Source organism: Somniosus microcephalus, chromosome 17 (genome assembly GCF_052327205.1).
Source record: "Somniosus microcephalus isolate GS21.2 chromosome 17, FLI_Smic_1.0, whole genome shotgun sequence".
Taxonomy (NCBI): domain Eukaryota; kingdom Metazoa; phylum Chordata; class Chondrichthyes; order Squaliformes; family Somniosidae; genus Somniosus; species Somniosus microcephalus.
In genome coordinates this window covers 88,259,312-88,272,894 of record NC_141003.1, presented here as the reverse complement: position 1 = coordinate 88,272,894, position 13,583 = coordinate 88,259,312, and the positions used below count along the sequence as shown (strand labels likewise).

Sequence of the window (13,583 nt, the reverse complement as noted above, 5' to 3'; positions counted from 1 at the left end):
TGCGCTCTTAAAAAACCAACAGACTGGCGATAACAGTTTGCAGCATCAACTTCCTTTTTCGAATAGATCAAGATTATGCTCACTTCTATTGATTTCAAGAGTAGGCCAGTAGAATGGCAGGAGTCAGCCATTTGGCCCTTCGAGCCTGCTCCGCCATTCAATAAGATCATGGCTGATCTTCGACCTCATCTGCACTTTCACGCCCGATCCCCATATCCCTCGATTCCCTTAATATCCAAAAATCTATCGATCGTATCTATCAAGGTACTCATGTCAATGATGATTACCACGTGTAGCTCATCTCAGCATTGGTAGTTTCTATTTAATTTCGGGTCATGCGCTGATTTTTCAAACATTGCGAGTTGATTAACACAAGTTCTGAACTGGCATTGGACATTAGCTTGAGTTAGAAAATATGTCGAATATTACACATGTACAGCACAGACTTGTTAATCAAATGGAGGTCAATAAGCGAGCTCCAACACAAACACCCATGACTGTTCAACAACTCTAATATCATCAACCTGTCTATATATAGAAGACCATCTACACTGCCATAGTTACATGATAACGAATCCAAGAAGGACTGCATTTTTGAAGCAAATTTGACTGTAATGAGAAAAAGTCATTTAGCCTGCTTTCCCCAACACACCATATGCAATTTTCATCATTATGGACTTCATAATCATAGAATCATACGGCACAGAAAGAGGCCATTCGGCCCATCGTGCCTGTGCCGGCTCTTTGAAAGAGCTCTTCAATTAGTCCCACTCCTTCTCCACAGCCCTGCACATTTTTTCTTTTTAATTATATATCCAATTCCATTTTCAAAGTTATTATTGAATATCCTTCTTCCACCTTTTCAGGCAGTACATTCTGGATCATAACAACTCACCGTGTAAAACAAATTCTAATCTCCCCGCCAGTTACCTCAAATCTGTGTCCTCTGGTTACTGACCCTCCTGCCAGTGGAAACAGTTTCTCCTTGTTTACTCAATCAGAACTAACCTTCCCTTTAAGCTGTGCGGCCGCACAGCGCTCCAGGGATCCCACGCAACCGGCTTGCCAATGTAAAAACCGCACATGCGCGGTATTATCAACAGCCCAGCGCCAATAGAAAGAGGGAACATTGATCAGAACCCTTCATAATTTTGAAATGGAGTGAAATTGGTCGACCAGTGGCGGCGACAGGTTCATAGCAAATCGACAGCCAACTTTACATCGTGAAAAGAAAATTGGGTGTGGTGTAAATCGGACTTCCGATTCGCGAGAATCTTGTTTCACATGACTGGCGAAGACCAATTTCACTTCCAATCTCTTAGGTCTCCTGAAGGAATGTTAATACCCATAATCAAAGCTCCCAAGAGATGGAAATTCTGATAGCCTGCAGGTTTTGTTCAATTTGCCATCAGAGTTGGGGATAGTTTTGAAACACAAAACCGACATTATTTCCTACAGATCACTTGCACTCCAATGATGACATTTATATGGTCTACTACTTCAGCATTTTAAAGCCACCAATACAATATCACCTCAAATATTTCCCACAATAACAAACAAGGTTAATTATGTAAATTGATCGTAAGTTAGTGATAAATCCTGCAATTATCTGTATTTCTGATCCCAACTCTTCCCAATGCATCAATCTGCTTTTATAGTCAAGGGGGACAAAAACTGTACACACACACACCATCTAAAATATCGCCTTTCCGAGTACGTGGGACTCACGATGAATTTGAATATCCAGAGGTTAGAGCAAACTGACCATCAACAATCAGTACGATCGGGCGGGAAAGTGGAGTTGAGGTGGATGATCGGCCATGATCTTATTGAATGGCGGAGCAGGCTCGAGGGGCCGAATGGCGGAGCAGGCGCGAGGGGCCGAATGGCGGAGCAGGCTCGAGGGGCCGAATGGTGGAGCAGGCTCGAGGGGCCGAATGGCGGAGCAGGCTCGAGGGGCCGAATGGCGGAGCAGGCTCGAGGGGCCGAATGGCGGAGCAGGCTCGAGGGGCCGAATGGTGGAGCAGGCTCGAGGGGCCGAATGGCCGACTCCTGCTCCTGTTTCTTAGGTTCTCTGTACACTTTCAGGACTCATGAACGTCTGATTCTTCACGTGTGAAGCAAAGTTTAAAGCAGATGCTGTACTAACTTTAGTTCTCAGTAGTCCAACAAAACTGATGAACCTAGAGCTGTTACTCTGTAACTGGTAGAGTTAGATTTTATATTGTAGCAAGTGCGAGGGCTAAATTAACATTGCAAAACTTCATAATAGCCAACTTTATAGCAAGGGGGTCGTCCTTCATTGCTTTAAGGATGTTACAAACAAAATAACTAATAGCACTTGCTTCTATTTTTTTTTGGGGGGGGGGTGGAATAGAATGGTTTCAAGATTATTTTATGGAGATTTTAAAGGAAGTAAATCCCTATATAAAAGAAGGAAATGAGCAAAACTAAAACCACACTGGCTGAATTAGGACAAAAACTCCTGAAGACCAAAGAAGAAATACTTTTTTTTAAAATAAGGATCCAAGCGAGCAAGCCATGGGGAGATTGGAAAATAAATTGAAGAAAACTGAAGCGAGTATTGGAAGCGGCGCTCTGTGAACCTCGGTTGAGTTTGCTGATGTAACTTGGGGCAGTACAATGAACCTCAGCACTCCGGGGATAGGGAAACGCTCCTGGTTGCTATCCACACGTACCTCTGGAAAAAGGTGAGGGCAGGATTGGGATCGGTTGTGATGTCTTCCATGGTTGGATAGCCTGCTGACACAGTCTAGGCTAATGAAGGATGGCTTCTTGGGCAACACACTGTAGGATCTTCAGCATTCTTGGGCAACACACTGCAGAATCTTCAGCATTCTTGGGCAACACACTGCAGAATCTTCAGCATTAATAAAACCATAGCCCAATATGAGCAGCGTCCAAAGCCAGTCAAGTACGGGGCTTCCTGAAATGGAACCTCTGGTCAATCCCAAGGAAAGTAAAAGAACAAGCCGAGTTAGACCAATTCTGGAGGACACCAGCCCTGCAGGGGACCCGTGCCACAAGATAGACATCCAGAAGCTTGAGGCGACCCAGGGGAAAGCTGCTCGACTCTGTATGAACAACTACAAACAGACCAGTAGTGTTACTGCGAGGCTGAAAGCCCAAAAGTGGGAAACGCTTCAGAGGAGGAGGAGGAGGGACTCTAGGCTCTGCTTGACGTAACAAATTATCAGTGGACAAACTGGAATCCAAATGGAAAGTGTGCTACAACCTGCATGGAACAACAGATCAACAAGAGGGAATCTTCTGAGGCAGTCCCTTGGAACCGAGGATGACTTGCTTCCACATTAAAAATGAGTGACTGATGAGTCCAATGCGGGACCTACAGTCTCTGTCACAGGTGGGGCAGACGGTGGTTGAAGGGGCGGGTGGGTGGGGTGCTTGGGTTGACGTGCGCTCCTTGCTAGACTGCGTATGCCGACTCAACTAAGGCAAGGCAAGGCAAGACAATAGTCAGCAATGGCACCAGGAGTGAAAGGAAGAAAATTGGAAATTGATTAATGAAATAAATGGTGATGGCCAGAGGAGGAAGAACCAAAAGGAGGTAATCACAGCAACCTCATCTGCAATCAAAATACAGAAGGTGAGACTTTATTGTAAATTATCCAGCATACGTTAGTAAATACCCTACAGATACTGAATTTAAAAAAAAATTAAATCTTGTTTAAAATAAAATGCAAATCTGACTGTATAAAATGATAGGAGCTCGTACAATAAGCAGCTCTACACGAAGTGCTCGTAATGCTCAAACTTCCCTTTTAGTCCAATGAACAGTTCGCACAGTAAACTTACAGCATTCTTTGCCTATAATTGGCTCCGGCAACCCTGAGCATTTTCCAGGATGATCAGGAATGGCAACTCTCCACCGGGATCCCGTGCTATCGCATTCCGTGTACTTGAAGTGATAGTCGGTCTGTAAAAGAACACAAACACAGTGTGAACTCCTGTTACATAAAAAACAGAGCTGGCCTGGGACAGCACGGCACCTGCCAAAAATTGGGGCGGGTAAACACCTTCCAAATCTCGGGTACAATTAGGTGCTCACTGATGGTGGTTGATGTTATAATGCTCATACAATATTTTTGTAGAAAAAAGACACAAAAGAGTTAGATGGCATCACCCCTTGAATATTTTGAGACAATTCCATCAAAGAAGAGCAGGGGAGTTGTCCGATGTCCTGGCCTAACTATCAGCAAAATAGATTATCTGGTCATTTATTTCATTGCTGTTTGTGGTACCTTGCTGTGCCCAACTTAGCTGCAATGTCAGAGAGTGGTGAGAATGTGGAACTCGCTACCACAGGGAGTGGTTGAAGCGAATAGTATCGATGCATTTAAGGGGAGGCTAGACAAGCACATGAGGGAGAAGGGAATAGAGGGTTACGCTGATAGAGTTAGATGAGGAAAGACGGGAGGAGGCTCGAGTGGAGCATAAACGCCGGCATGGACTGGTTGGGCCGAATGGCCTGTTTCTGTGACATATTTCCGATGTAATGTTTAGCTACATTAGAACAGTCACTACACTTCAAAAGTACTTTAACTGACTGTAAAGCATATTGGGACATGAAAGGCGCTATATAAATGCAAGTCTGTCTTTCTTTTTATCTGGAATTTGTATGTACTATATATATTATCATGTACTAAATTTCTCCCCTTTGTACCATCTATACAATTTGTGTCAGTACTTGACAAACTACTCCAAAACAAACGGCAGGATTTTCATTGGGCCATGGAGGCGGGATTGGAGGCGTGTGGGGCGTTAAAATCCTGAAATCGGGGGGGGGGGGCACGAACCCATCCCACCCCCAACCCGCCTCCATGCCAGTTTCAAAGGAGGCGGGTACCCGACCCGCGCTGGGAGCCACCTCCCCGAGGCGGGAAGGGGATTAGTGCCAATTAACTGCCTGTTAACAGGCAGTTTTTAGCCTAATCCCTATTTTCATTGGTGAAATGTGGGATTCCCGACAGCTCCAAAGCACGCCAAGTTAGTGAGGCGGGCCATCGGGATGAAGGGCTTGGAGGGGTCGAGGTGTCCGGTGTTCAGGTGAGTGATGGGTGCAGGAGTGCAGAGGTAAGTGTTAAGTCTGTGTGTTATATTGCGAATCACTACACAGACCACAAGAGTAAACTTAAACAGGACTTTACTGGTTGAAGGTCAGGGCGGAACTGCCCAACAAAACATTACACAGCAATTATATACCGGTGTGGTCACCGTCGGTATTACAGTATACAGCAGCCAAGATAAAGTAGTGCAACCCTCAAAATAGTTCTCTTAAAGGTGGAACGGTTACATACACTACAATACTCCCTTTTTAGCTTAAACGTATATATTCCCCATTAAACATAATATCATAACATATATACACGACTTCATGTAAAAACAGTTCACAGATTCAGTCTCTGAGGCGGCGCCTCTTGCGCCTCCTGCCTCGGTCCGGATAACGCCTCGGTGGTGTAGTAGTTTCTTGTTGCTGGGGTGACTCATCTAATAGTCCACAACTGGACTTAACAGCTTGCACTTTCGTAACTGCAGAACAAGCATTGCTGACTTCTAAAGGCTCGAGTACCTTGGGAAGTTTTTCTACTTCCATCCTGATTTGGCTCAGTTCGGAGGGACCACGTGCGTGACAGCTCAAAGTAGCAGACTGCTTCTCTTCCACTGTAATGTTCTGTAGTTCTTGGACTACCTTTGATGGAGGCTCTTTAATAGTCAGCCTCGCCTCAGATTTTGATTTCCCTGCGATAAACTGCAGCAAGCCGGTCATCTTACAAGTTGTTTGTTTCAGAGTGAGGCGATGAATAGTGCCACGATGCTCAATGTCCACATCTTCAGAGGCATGAAGAATTTCACCATTTAGTATCTATTTTGGAGGCTTCACGTCCGCAACTGAAAGCTCACACTCAAGAATGGCGTCACTTGGCTCTGTCACTTCCACATCACATATGGGTTTAATGATGGCAATTGATTGCTCTTCTACATATAACTTTGCTGTGCTTTGGTCATCTATGGCATCGCACATGTAGTTGCCTTCATCTTCAAAAGCAACCTTATTAATAACGAGCTTCCTGTACACATCTTCAATCACAATCTCATATTTATTACTGGGATGAATCTCTTTGTCTTTGTAATACCACTTGACAGCAGCATTTGGCCTGGAAACCTTGCATTCGAAAATGACACGATGTTTCTCCATGCCAATCTTCTCTCTTAAGGGTTTCACAATTTTAACTGGCAATTCTTTAATTCGAAGCAAAGCTCTGGAAGTAGCGCTTTCAGCAACAAACTTGATCTCTGCAGCATCTTCAGTTTTTGCCTCTGCCACCACTTCCCTGAGTGGCTTATTACTGCTGACACTACTCACAAAAGGGTGCTCTTTCTTCTTAGCTTTCAACTGATCGATGAATTTGACATATTCCCTTTCTTGCTCAGCTTTGATTCGTTTGGCCTCATCGCGCAGACGGTTTGTGTGTTCCTGTTCCATTTCCTCAATCAGTTGCTTCTGTTGTCTTTCCAGATTCTCCCACTCTGTGTCAAAGAACTTTTTCTTTGCATTCATCTCTTGCTCAAAACGGCGAATCATTTGTTCTAATTGCTGTTGTAATTTGAAATTGAGTTGAGTTCGAGCCCGGTGTTCCTCAGAAATGTGCATGTCTGTAGACTGGACAGACTCAGAATTCTCTGTCAAACTATGTTGTTGTTGTTCAGTGGAATTCTGTTCTGATACTTTGTTCTCTCCTGAAGCATTTATGCTCTCCTTCGTTTTTCTATCAATAGACTGCAAGTCCATTTTAGACTTGTCTTTTGCACCTGGGCTGATCTTACCATCATCAGTTCCAGAGTCTGAGCTGATCCTGGGTAGGCGGCAATCTTCCTCGCCGTCAAAGAAACTGCACGGCTCGAGTCTTCCCTCGCGATCGGACGTGATGACAGTTCTGGTGAAGTTGTAGTAGTATTCCATATCCTCGTCAGAAGACGTGCTTGGATCATCGGCTCCGTCTACCTGCCCTTGAGTTGACTGCTCTCCTCTTTTCTTCCCCGAAGGATCTCGGTAGAATGGAAAATCCTCTTCACCATATGACTTGCCACCATAACAGGGAGTCAACCCGACAAATGTAGTTGAGCGGGCCCGGGCACTGCGTCGGGGGTACCTCCTTTTGTTTGAATCATTATCCTGGGCTTTGTTCCCGTCACCATCCTCCTGTGAAGTCTGGTTTCCGCACTGCAGCACGTGCTTCTGAAACAGGTTTTTCACCCTTTGTTTGTAGACTTTGTTGCACGTTGGACACCTCAGGACTTCCCGCTCATTTTCTGGACTTTCCGTCACTGCTTTTAGGGGGTGCCAGTCCATATTTATTTTCCTGATCCACTCCCGTCCCAGAAGTGGTGGGCCTCCCTCAGGTAGTACATATATGTCCATTCCTTGGTGCTCCTTGCCCTTGTGTCTCACCTTGACTTTTATCCTTCCGATGGGGTATACTCTTTGCCCCGTGTATGTCTTTAATACTATCTTCGTATTCCGTAGGGGAATATGTGTGAATAACCTTTTGTAATCTTGCTTATTCATGACCGTCAACGCCGATCCGGTGTCCACTTCCATCTTCACCTGGACCCTTGCTATCTGAAGTGTGACCCAGATAGTTTGTCGATCAGCTTCCTTACTCACATTGTGAATTCTCAGACTACCCAGTTCCTTGCTGTTGGAGTCTGAATCCGAATTCTGTTCATCCGAACACTTCTCAGCCACCTTGTGTACCTTGCGGCGCTTTTCCTGCGGTGACTTTTTGTTGCTGGTCTTCTTTCCTGACCGGCATACTTTAGCTATGTGACCAAGCTTGCCACATTTTCTACATTCCTGGTTTTTAAACCAGCATTGGTTCTGATCGTGTGTTGTCTTCCCACAACGATAACATTTCGTTGTACCCAAAGCCATTTGATCTACGCTGAGTACCGCTGCCTTCAGCTGCATTTCCACAGTGCCTCTCGCTGCGGCTTCGTGCGATGCTGCAATAGAGACAGCCTTATCAAGTGTAAGATCATTCTCTTCAAGTAGCCGCTTTTGTGTTCCTTCTTTCGACAATCCGCACACAAATTTGTCTCTCAGTGCCTCTGTCAGTCCTTCCCCAAACTGACAGTATTTCGCTAGCTTACGCAGTTCAATTAAGTACTCCGCGTTGCTTTCCTCTTTCAGTTGCGTTCTCGCATAAAATTTAAACCGTTCCGCTAACATCAGCGGTGTGGGGTTCAAATGATCCTTCAGGACAGCAACAATATTAGCGAAAGTCTGATCCGCCGGTTTAGCTGGTGATAGAAGATGCTTCAATAGCCCGTATGTCTTCGCACCCATTGAGTTTAGTAAGGTTAGTGCTTTATCGTCATTTGATATTTTATTAGCCTTACAATATATCTCTATGCGTTCTACATACGTGGCCCAATCTTCAACATCGGGATCGAAATCGTTGATGTTACCACGCTTAGGCATCCTCGCGATCTTCTTGAGAAACAAAAGAATTTTTTTTTTTTTTTTTTACAATATGGCGGTTTCCCGCGCTCGTCTTCTTCCCCCGCCTACGAAGATGGCGGCTTCCCGCGCTCCTTCCCGCGCTCGTCTTCTTCCCCCGCCTACAAAAATGGCGGCTTCCCGCGTTTGCCTTTCTCCCCCGCTGGCTGTAATGGCGATTGCCGTATCGCTGCGTTCGCCCTCCCCAGCGGTTTCAAATCATGCCTCCCAGCCCCTCTTGCAGTCCGGTCCTTTCCCCCCCGGCTGCGGCTGAGTTCTCCGCGTTTTTTTTTTAAATTTTCTCCCGCGCCTTACGCTGACCCGGTCGCTGCGCCTCGCGGCCTCGGTAGCTGCCCGGCTTTTTTCCCCGGTCACGGTCGAGCTCTCTCTCTCGACGCTGTTGCATCTCCCAGCCCGCTTGCAGCCCGGTCTTTCGCACCGGCTGCGTTTGCATTCACCGTGGCTTCCGTGCCTTACGCTGTCCCAGTCTCAGCGTCTCTGGCCCCGACTTCTGTCCGGCTCCTTTCCCCGGCCGTGGTCGAGTTCTCCGCCCTTATATCCTCCGTTTTTTTTTTTTTTTAATTTTCTCCCCTACTCACAGTCACCGTGGCCGACTTGCTTCTCGTCGCTGATCGGCTTACCACCACCGTGATAGAGGGATGATCACTGCCTGTTGCTGATGGAAGGCTTCGTGTCAGAATTCTTCCTTCTTCCTTTGCTCTGCAGACCAGAGTCTTTTCTCAGCAGAATGATGGGGCGGATGCCTCCTCTCGACGCCCGTTAAACTGCCTTGGATGTATCTCTGCCACAGGGTAAGATCGAACTCGTCGCCATTGTTAAGTCTGTGTGTTATATTGCGAATCACTACACAGACCACAAGAGTAAACTTAAACAGGACTTTACTGGTTGAAGGTCAGGGCGGAACTGCCCAACAACACATTACACAGCACTTATATACCGGTGTGGTCACCGTCGGTATTACAGTATACAGCAGCCAAGATAAAGTAGTGCAACCCTCAAAATAGTTCTCTTAAAGGTGGAACGGTTACATACACTACAGTAAGTGTGTTTGGTGTGTGTAAAGTGTTTAAAGAAGTTTTACTTACCTTTACAGCCTTCCTTCAGATCTCGGGAGTCCCTCATCTCACCGGCACAGAAAGCAGAATAGCCGCGAGCTGTCAAAATTTCCAGCATTCAGCTTTCTGTTCCGGGGAGATCTCTAAATCATCCTGAGAGGATGGAATTAACCTGGAGTACAGATTGTCAGTGTTTGACAGCTTCAAACAGCTGTCAAATGCTGATATTTCATCTGTCAAAAGGTCTTGACAGATGAAATATCTATCTGTGACGTCACCTGTTGCCAGGTGGCCCTTAATTGGCCTGCTGAGCCCGCTGGGCGGGTTCAACAAGGTCAATCAAGTTAAAATCGCGTGGGTTGGCTAGAACTCGATGGAGGCGGGACTACAACCCCGAAAGTTGTAGTCCCGCCTCCTCAATGAAAATCCAGCCCAAAGTATGCAATTTAGTTGAGAACTAGTGATGAATTGGGATTCAAGGTATACCAAACATCCAGATACCAAGTCAGGAAAGGAGAATTTAGGAGAAGAACCAAAAGCTTGGTCGAAGAAATGTGTATTGAGAAGGTTTTTATAAGAAGGACTGGGAGGTAGAGCTTTAGGGAGGAAATTCCAGAGACCAGGAGCCAGGCAGTTGAAGGATCTGCCATGAATGGCAGAGCATATGGAAAGGGTTGCAAAAAATTCAGAGTTGGAGGAATGGAGGTGGGATATATGGCTGGAAGCGATTGCAGAGATAGGGTGGGGCAAGAACCTGAAGGGACTTAAATTTAAAATAATCATTCTCATCTGTAAGGTGTTGGATCCGACAGCCAACGTAGATCAGTGAGGAGGAGATGAAAGGTGAGGAGGTGGTGAAAGGGGAGTGGAATTTGTGTGTGCGTCAAAGTTTTGCAGAAGTTAAGAACATAAGAATTAGGAGCAGGAGTCGGCCATACGGCCCCTCGAGCCTGCTCCCCCATTCAATAAGATCATGGCTGATCTTCGACCTCAACTCCACTTTCCCCCCACTCCGATCCCCATATCCCTCGATTCCCCGAGAGTCAAAAAAATCTATATTTTTTAAATTAGTTTATGGGATATGGGCGTTGCTGGCAAGGCCAGCATTTATTGCCCATCGCTATGGATCTCAGTCTTGAATATACTCAACGACTGAGCCTCCACAGCCCTCTGGGGCAGAGAATTCCAAAGATTCACAACCCTCTGAGCGAAGAAATTCCTCCTCATCTCAGTCCTAAATGGCCGACCCCTTATCCTGAGACTGTGACCCCTAGTTCTAGACTCTCCAGCCAAGGGAAACAACCTCTCAGCATCTACCCTGTCAATCCCCCCCAGAATCTTATATGTTTCAATGAGATCACCTCTCATTCTGCTGTACTCCAGAGAGTATCGGCCCATTCTACTCAAGTTGGAGTTGTTAAAAAGAGTTCTTAAGAGAGCAAGGAGAACACTGAAGCAGTCGAATCTGAAGATGGACGAAGGCTTCCGCAGTGAAAGGGCTGAAGTACAGGTAGAGGTGCGCAATGTTGCAGACGGAGAATGAAGTAGTCTTTGTGATGAAAATATATGGGGTTTCTCTTGCTCCTAACTTCCTAATCTCCCTGGTAACTGAATTCTTCATCACAGTGAACAATTTGTCTGGATCAACTAAGTTTTTAAATATTAAGGGAATCAAGGGATATGGGGATAGTGCAGGAAAGTGGAGATGAGGTAGAAGATCAGCCATGATCTTATTGAATGGCGGAGCTGGCTCGAAGGGCCAAATGGCCGACTCCTGCTCCTATTTCTTATGTTCTTATTAATCCCTTTCACTATCTTGAAAGCTTCAATTATATCGCCTAAACTACCTTAACCTTTCTTCAAAACTTAAAATTGCTAACATCCAGAATCTTTGCTCTCTTCTGCATGCTCTCAAAAGTAATCATTTGTTCCAATAATTAGGTGGCCAGAACTGCATACTGATTCAAGATGGGGTCTGACTAAGAACATAGGCAGCAGCAACACCGCCTCTGGATGTGGAATCTATTCCTGTTCAGCTGCACAGAATTGCTTTTTCACGCACCTTTATTGAAAACTACAGGCAAGCACTGGACGGTTTGGCGGATTTATCCACCATAATCCCACGATCGCTTCAGCACATACTCTCACGTTTATTATTTTACACTTGGCCACCTTGAAGTGCATCGCTCACCTAGTCTCACAGATAAATAAATGATCTAAAGCTTTTTGCAGCTGACTGCATCGCTCACTATTTGTTCTGACATGCCTTGGGATGTTTCACTATGTTATAGGCGCTATATAAATATATAAGTTGTTGTTGAATCCTATTTTGATATCTGCAAATTTAGAGGTGATTACAACACCTTCAACCAAGGTGAATATATAAAATATGATTCCCCCCCCCACCATAGAAACATAGAAGATAGGAGCAGGAGTAGGCCATTCGGCCCCTCGAGCCTGCTCCGCCATTCGATGAGATCATGGCTGATCATCCAAACTCAGTACCCCGTACCTGCCTTCTCCCCATATCCCTTGATACCTTTAGCTCTAAGAAATGTATCTAACTCCTTCTTGAATATATTTAAAGACTTGGCCTCAACCGCCTTCTGTGGTAGAGAATTCCACAGGTTCACCACTCTCTGGGTGAAGAAATTCTTCTTCATCTCTGTCCTAAATGGCTTACCCCTTATCCTTAGACTGTGACCCCTGGTTCTGGACTCCCCGACCATCGGGAACATTCTACCTGCATCTAGTTTGTCCAGACCTGTCAGAATTTTATAAGTTTCGATGAGATCCCCTCTCATTCTTCTAAACTCCAGCGAGTATAAGCCAATCGACCCAATCTCTCCTCATACGTCATTCCTGCCATCCCAGGGATCAGCCTTGTGAATCTTCGCTGAACTCCTTCCATGGCAAGAACATCCTTCCTCAGATAAGGTGACCAAAACTGCACACAGTACTCAAGGTGTGGTCTCACCAAGGCCCTGTACAACTGCAGCAGGACATCCTTGCTCCTGTACTCAAACCCTCTCGCTACAAAGGCCAACATACCATTTGCCTTCTTAACCGCCTGCTGCACCTGCATGCTTACCTTCAGCGACTGGTGCACAAGGACACAAGGTCTCGTTGCACTTCCCCTTCTCCCAATCTATTGCCATTCAGATAATAGTCTGCCTTTCTGTTTTTGACACCAAAGTGGATAACCTCGCATTTATCCACGTTATACTGCATCTGCCACGCTTCTGCCCAATCACCCAACCTGTCCAAATCATCCTGGAGTTTCTCGGTATCCTCCTCGCAGCACACACGCCCACCCAGCTTTGTGTCATCTGCAAACTTGGAGATATTACATCTAGTTCCCTTATCTAGATCATTAATGTATATTATGAATAGCTGGGGTCCAAGGACCGATCCCTGCAGTACCCCACTAGTCACTGCCTGCCACTCGGAAAAAGACCCATTAATTCCTACTCTCTGCTTTCTGTCCACCAACCAGTTCTCTATCCAAGTCAATACCTTGCCCCCAATCCCATGTGCCTTAACTTTACACGCTAATCTCTTATGCGGGACCTTATCGAAAGCCTTTTGAAAGTCCAAATACACCACATCTACTGGTTCTCCCTTATCTATTTTCCCAGTTACATCCTCAAAAAATTCCAGTAGATTAGTCAAGCACGATTTACCGTTTGTAAATCCATGTTGACTTTGTCCGATGCGGTCACTGTTTTCCAAGTGCTCAGCTATTACATCCTTTATAATGGACTCTAGCATTTTCCCCACTACCGATGTCAGGCTTACCGGTCTGTAATTCCCCGCTTTCTCTCTACCACCCTTTTTGAATAGTGGGGTAACATTAGCTACCCTCCAATCCATGGGTACAGTTCCAGATTCCAGCGAATTTTGGAAGATGATCAGCAATGCATCTACTATTTCTAGGGCCACTTCCTTAAGTACCCTAGGATGTA

General features: G+C 45.7%; 1 protein-coding gene across 1 annotated transcript in view; it reads right to left on the bottom strand.

Annotated features, from left to right (window-relative positions):
* The window catches only part of elapor2b (endosome-lysosome associated apoptosis and autophagy regulator family member 2b), a 153,116-nt gene that overhangs the window by 82,461 nt on the left and 57,072 nt on the right, over nucleotides 1-13,583 (bottom strand). Inside the window, exon 2 of the mRNA XM_086010868.1 lies at nucleotides 3,838-3,958. Coding sequence (XP_085866994.1) covers nucleotides 3,838-3,958 — 121 coding nt within the window. The remainder of the gene's footprint in view (nucleotides 1-3,837; nucleotides 3,959-13,583) is intronic.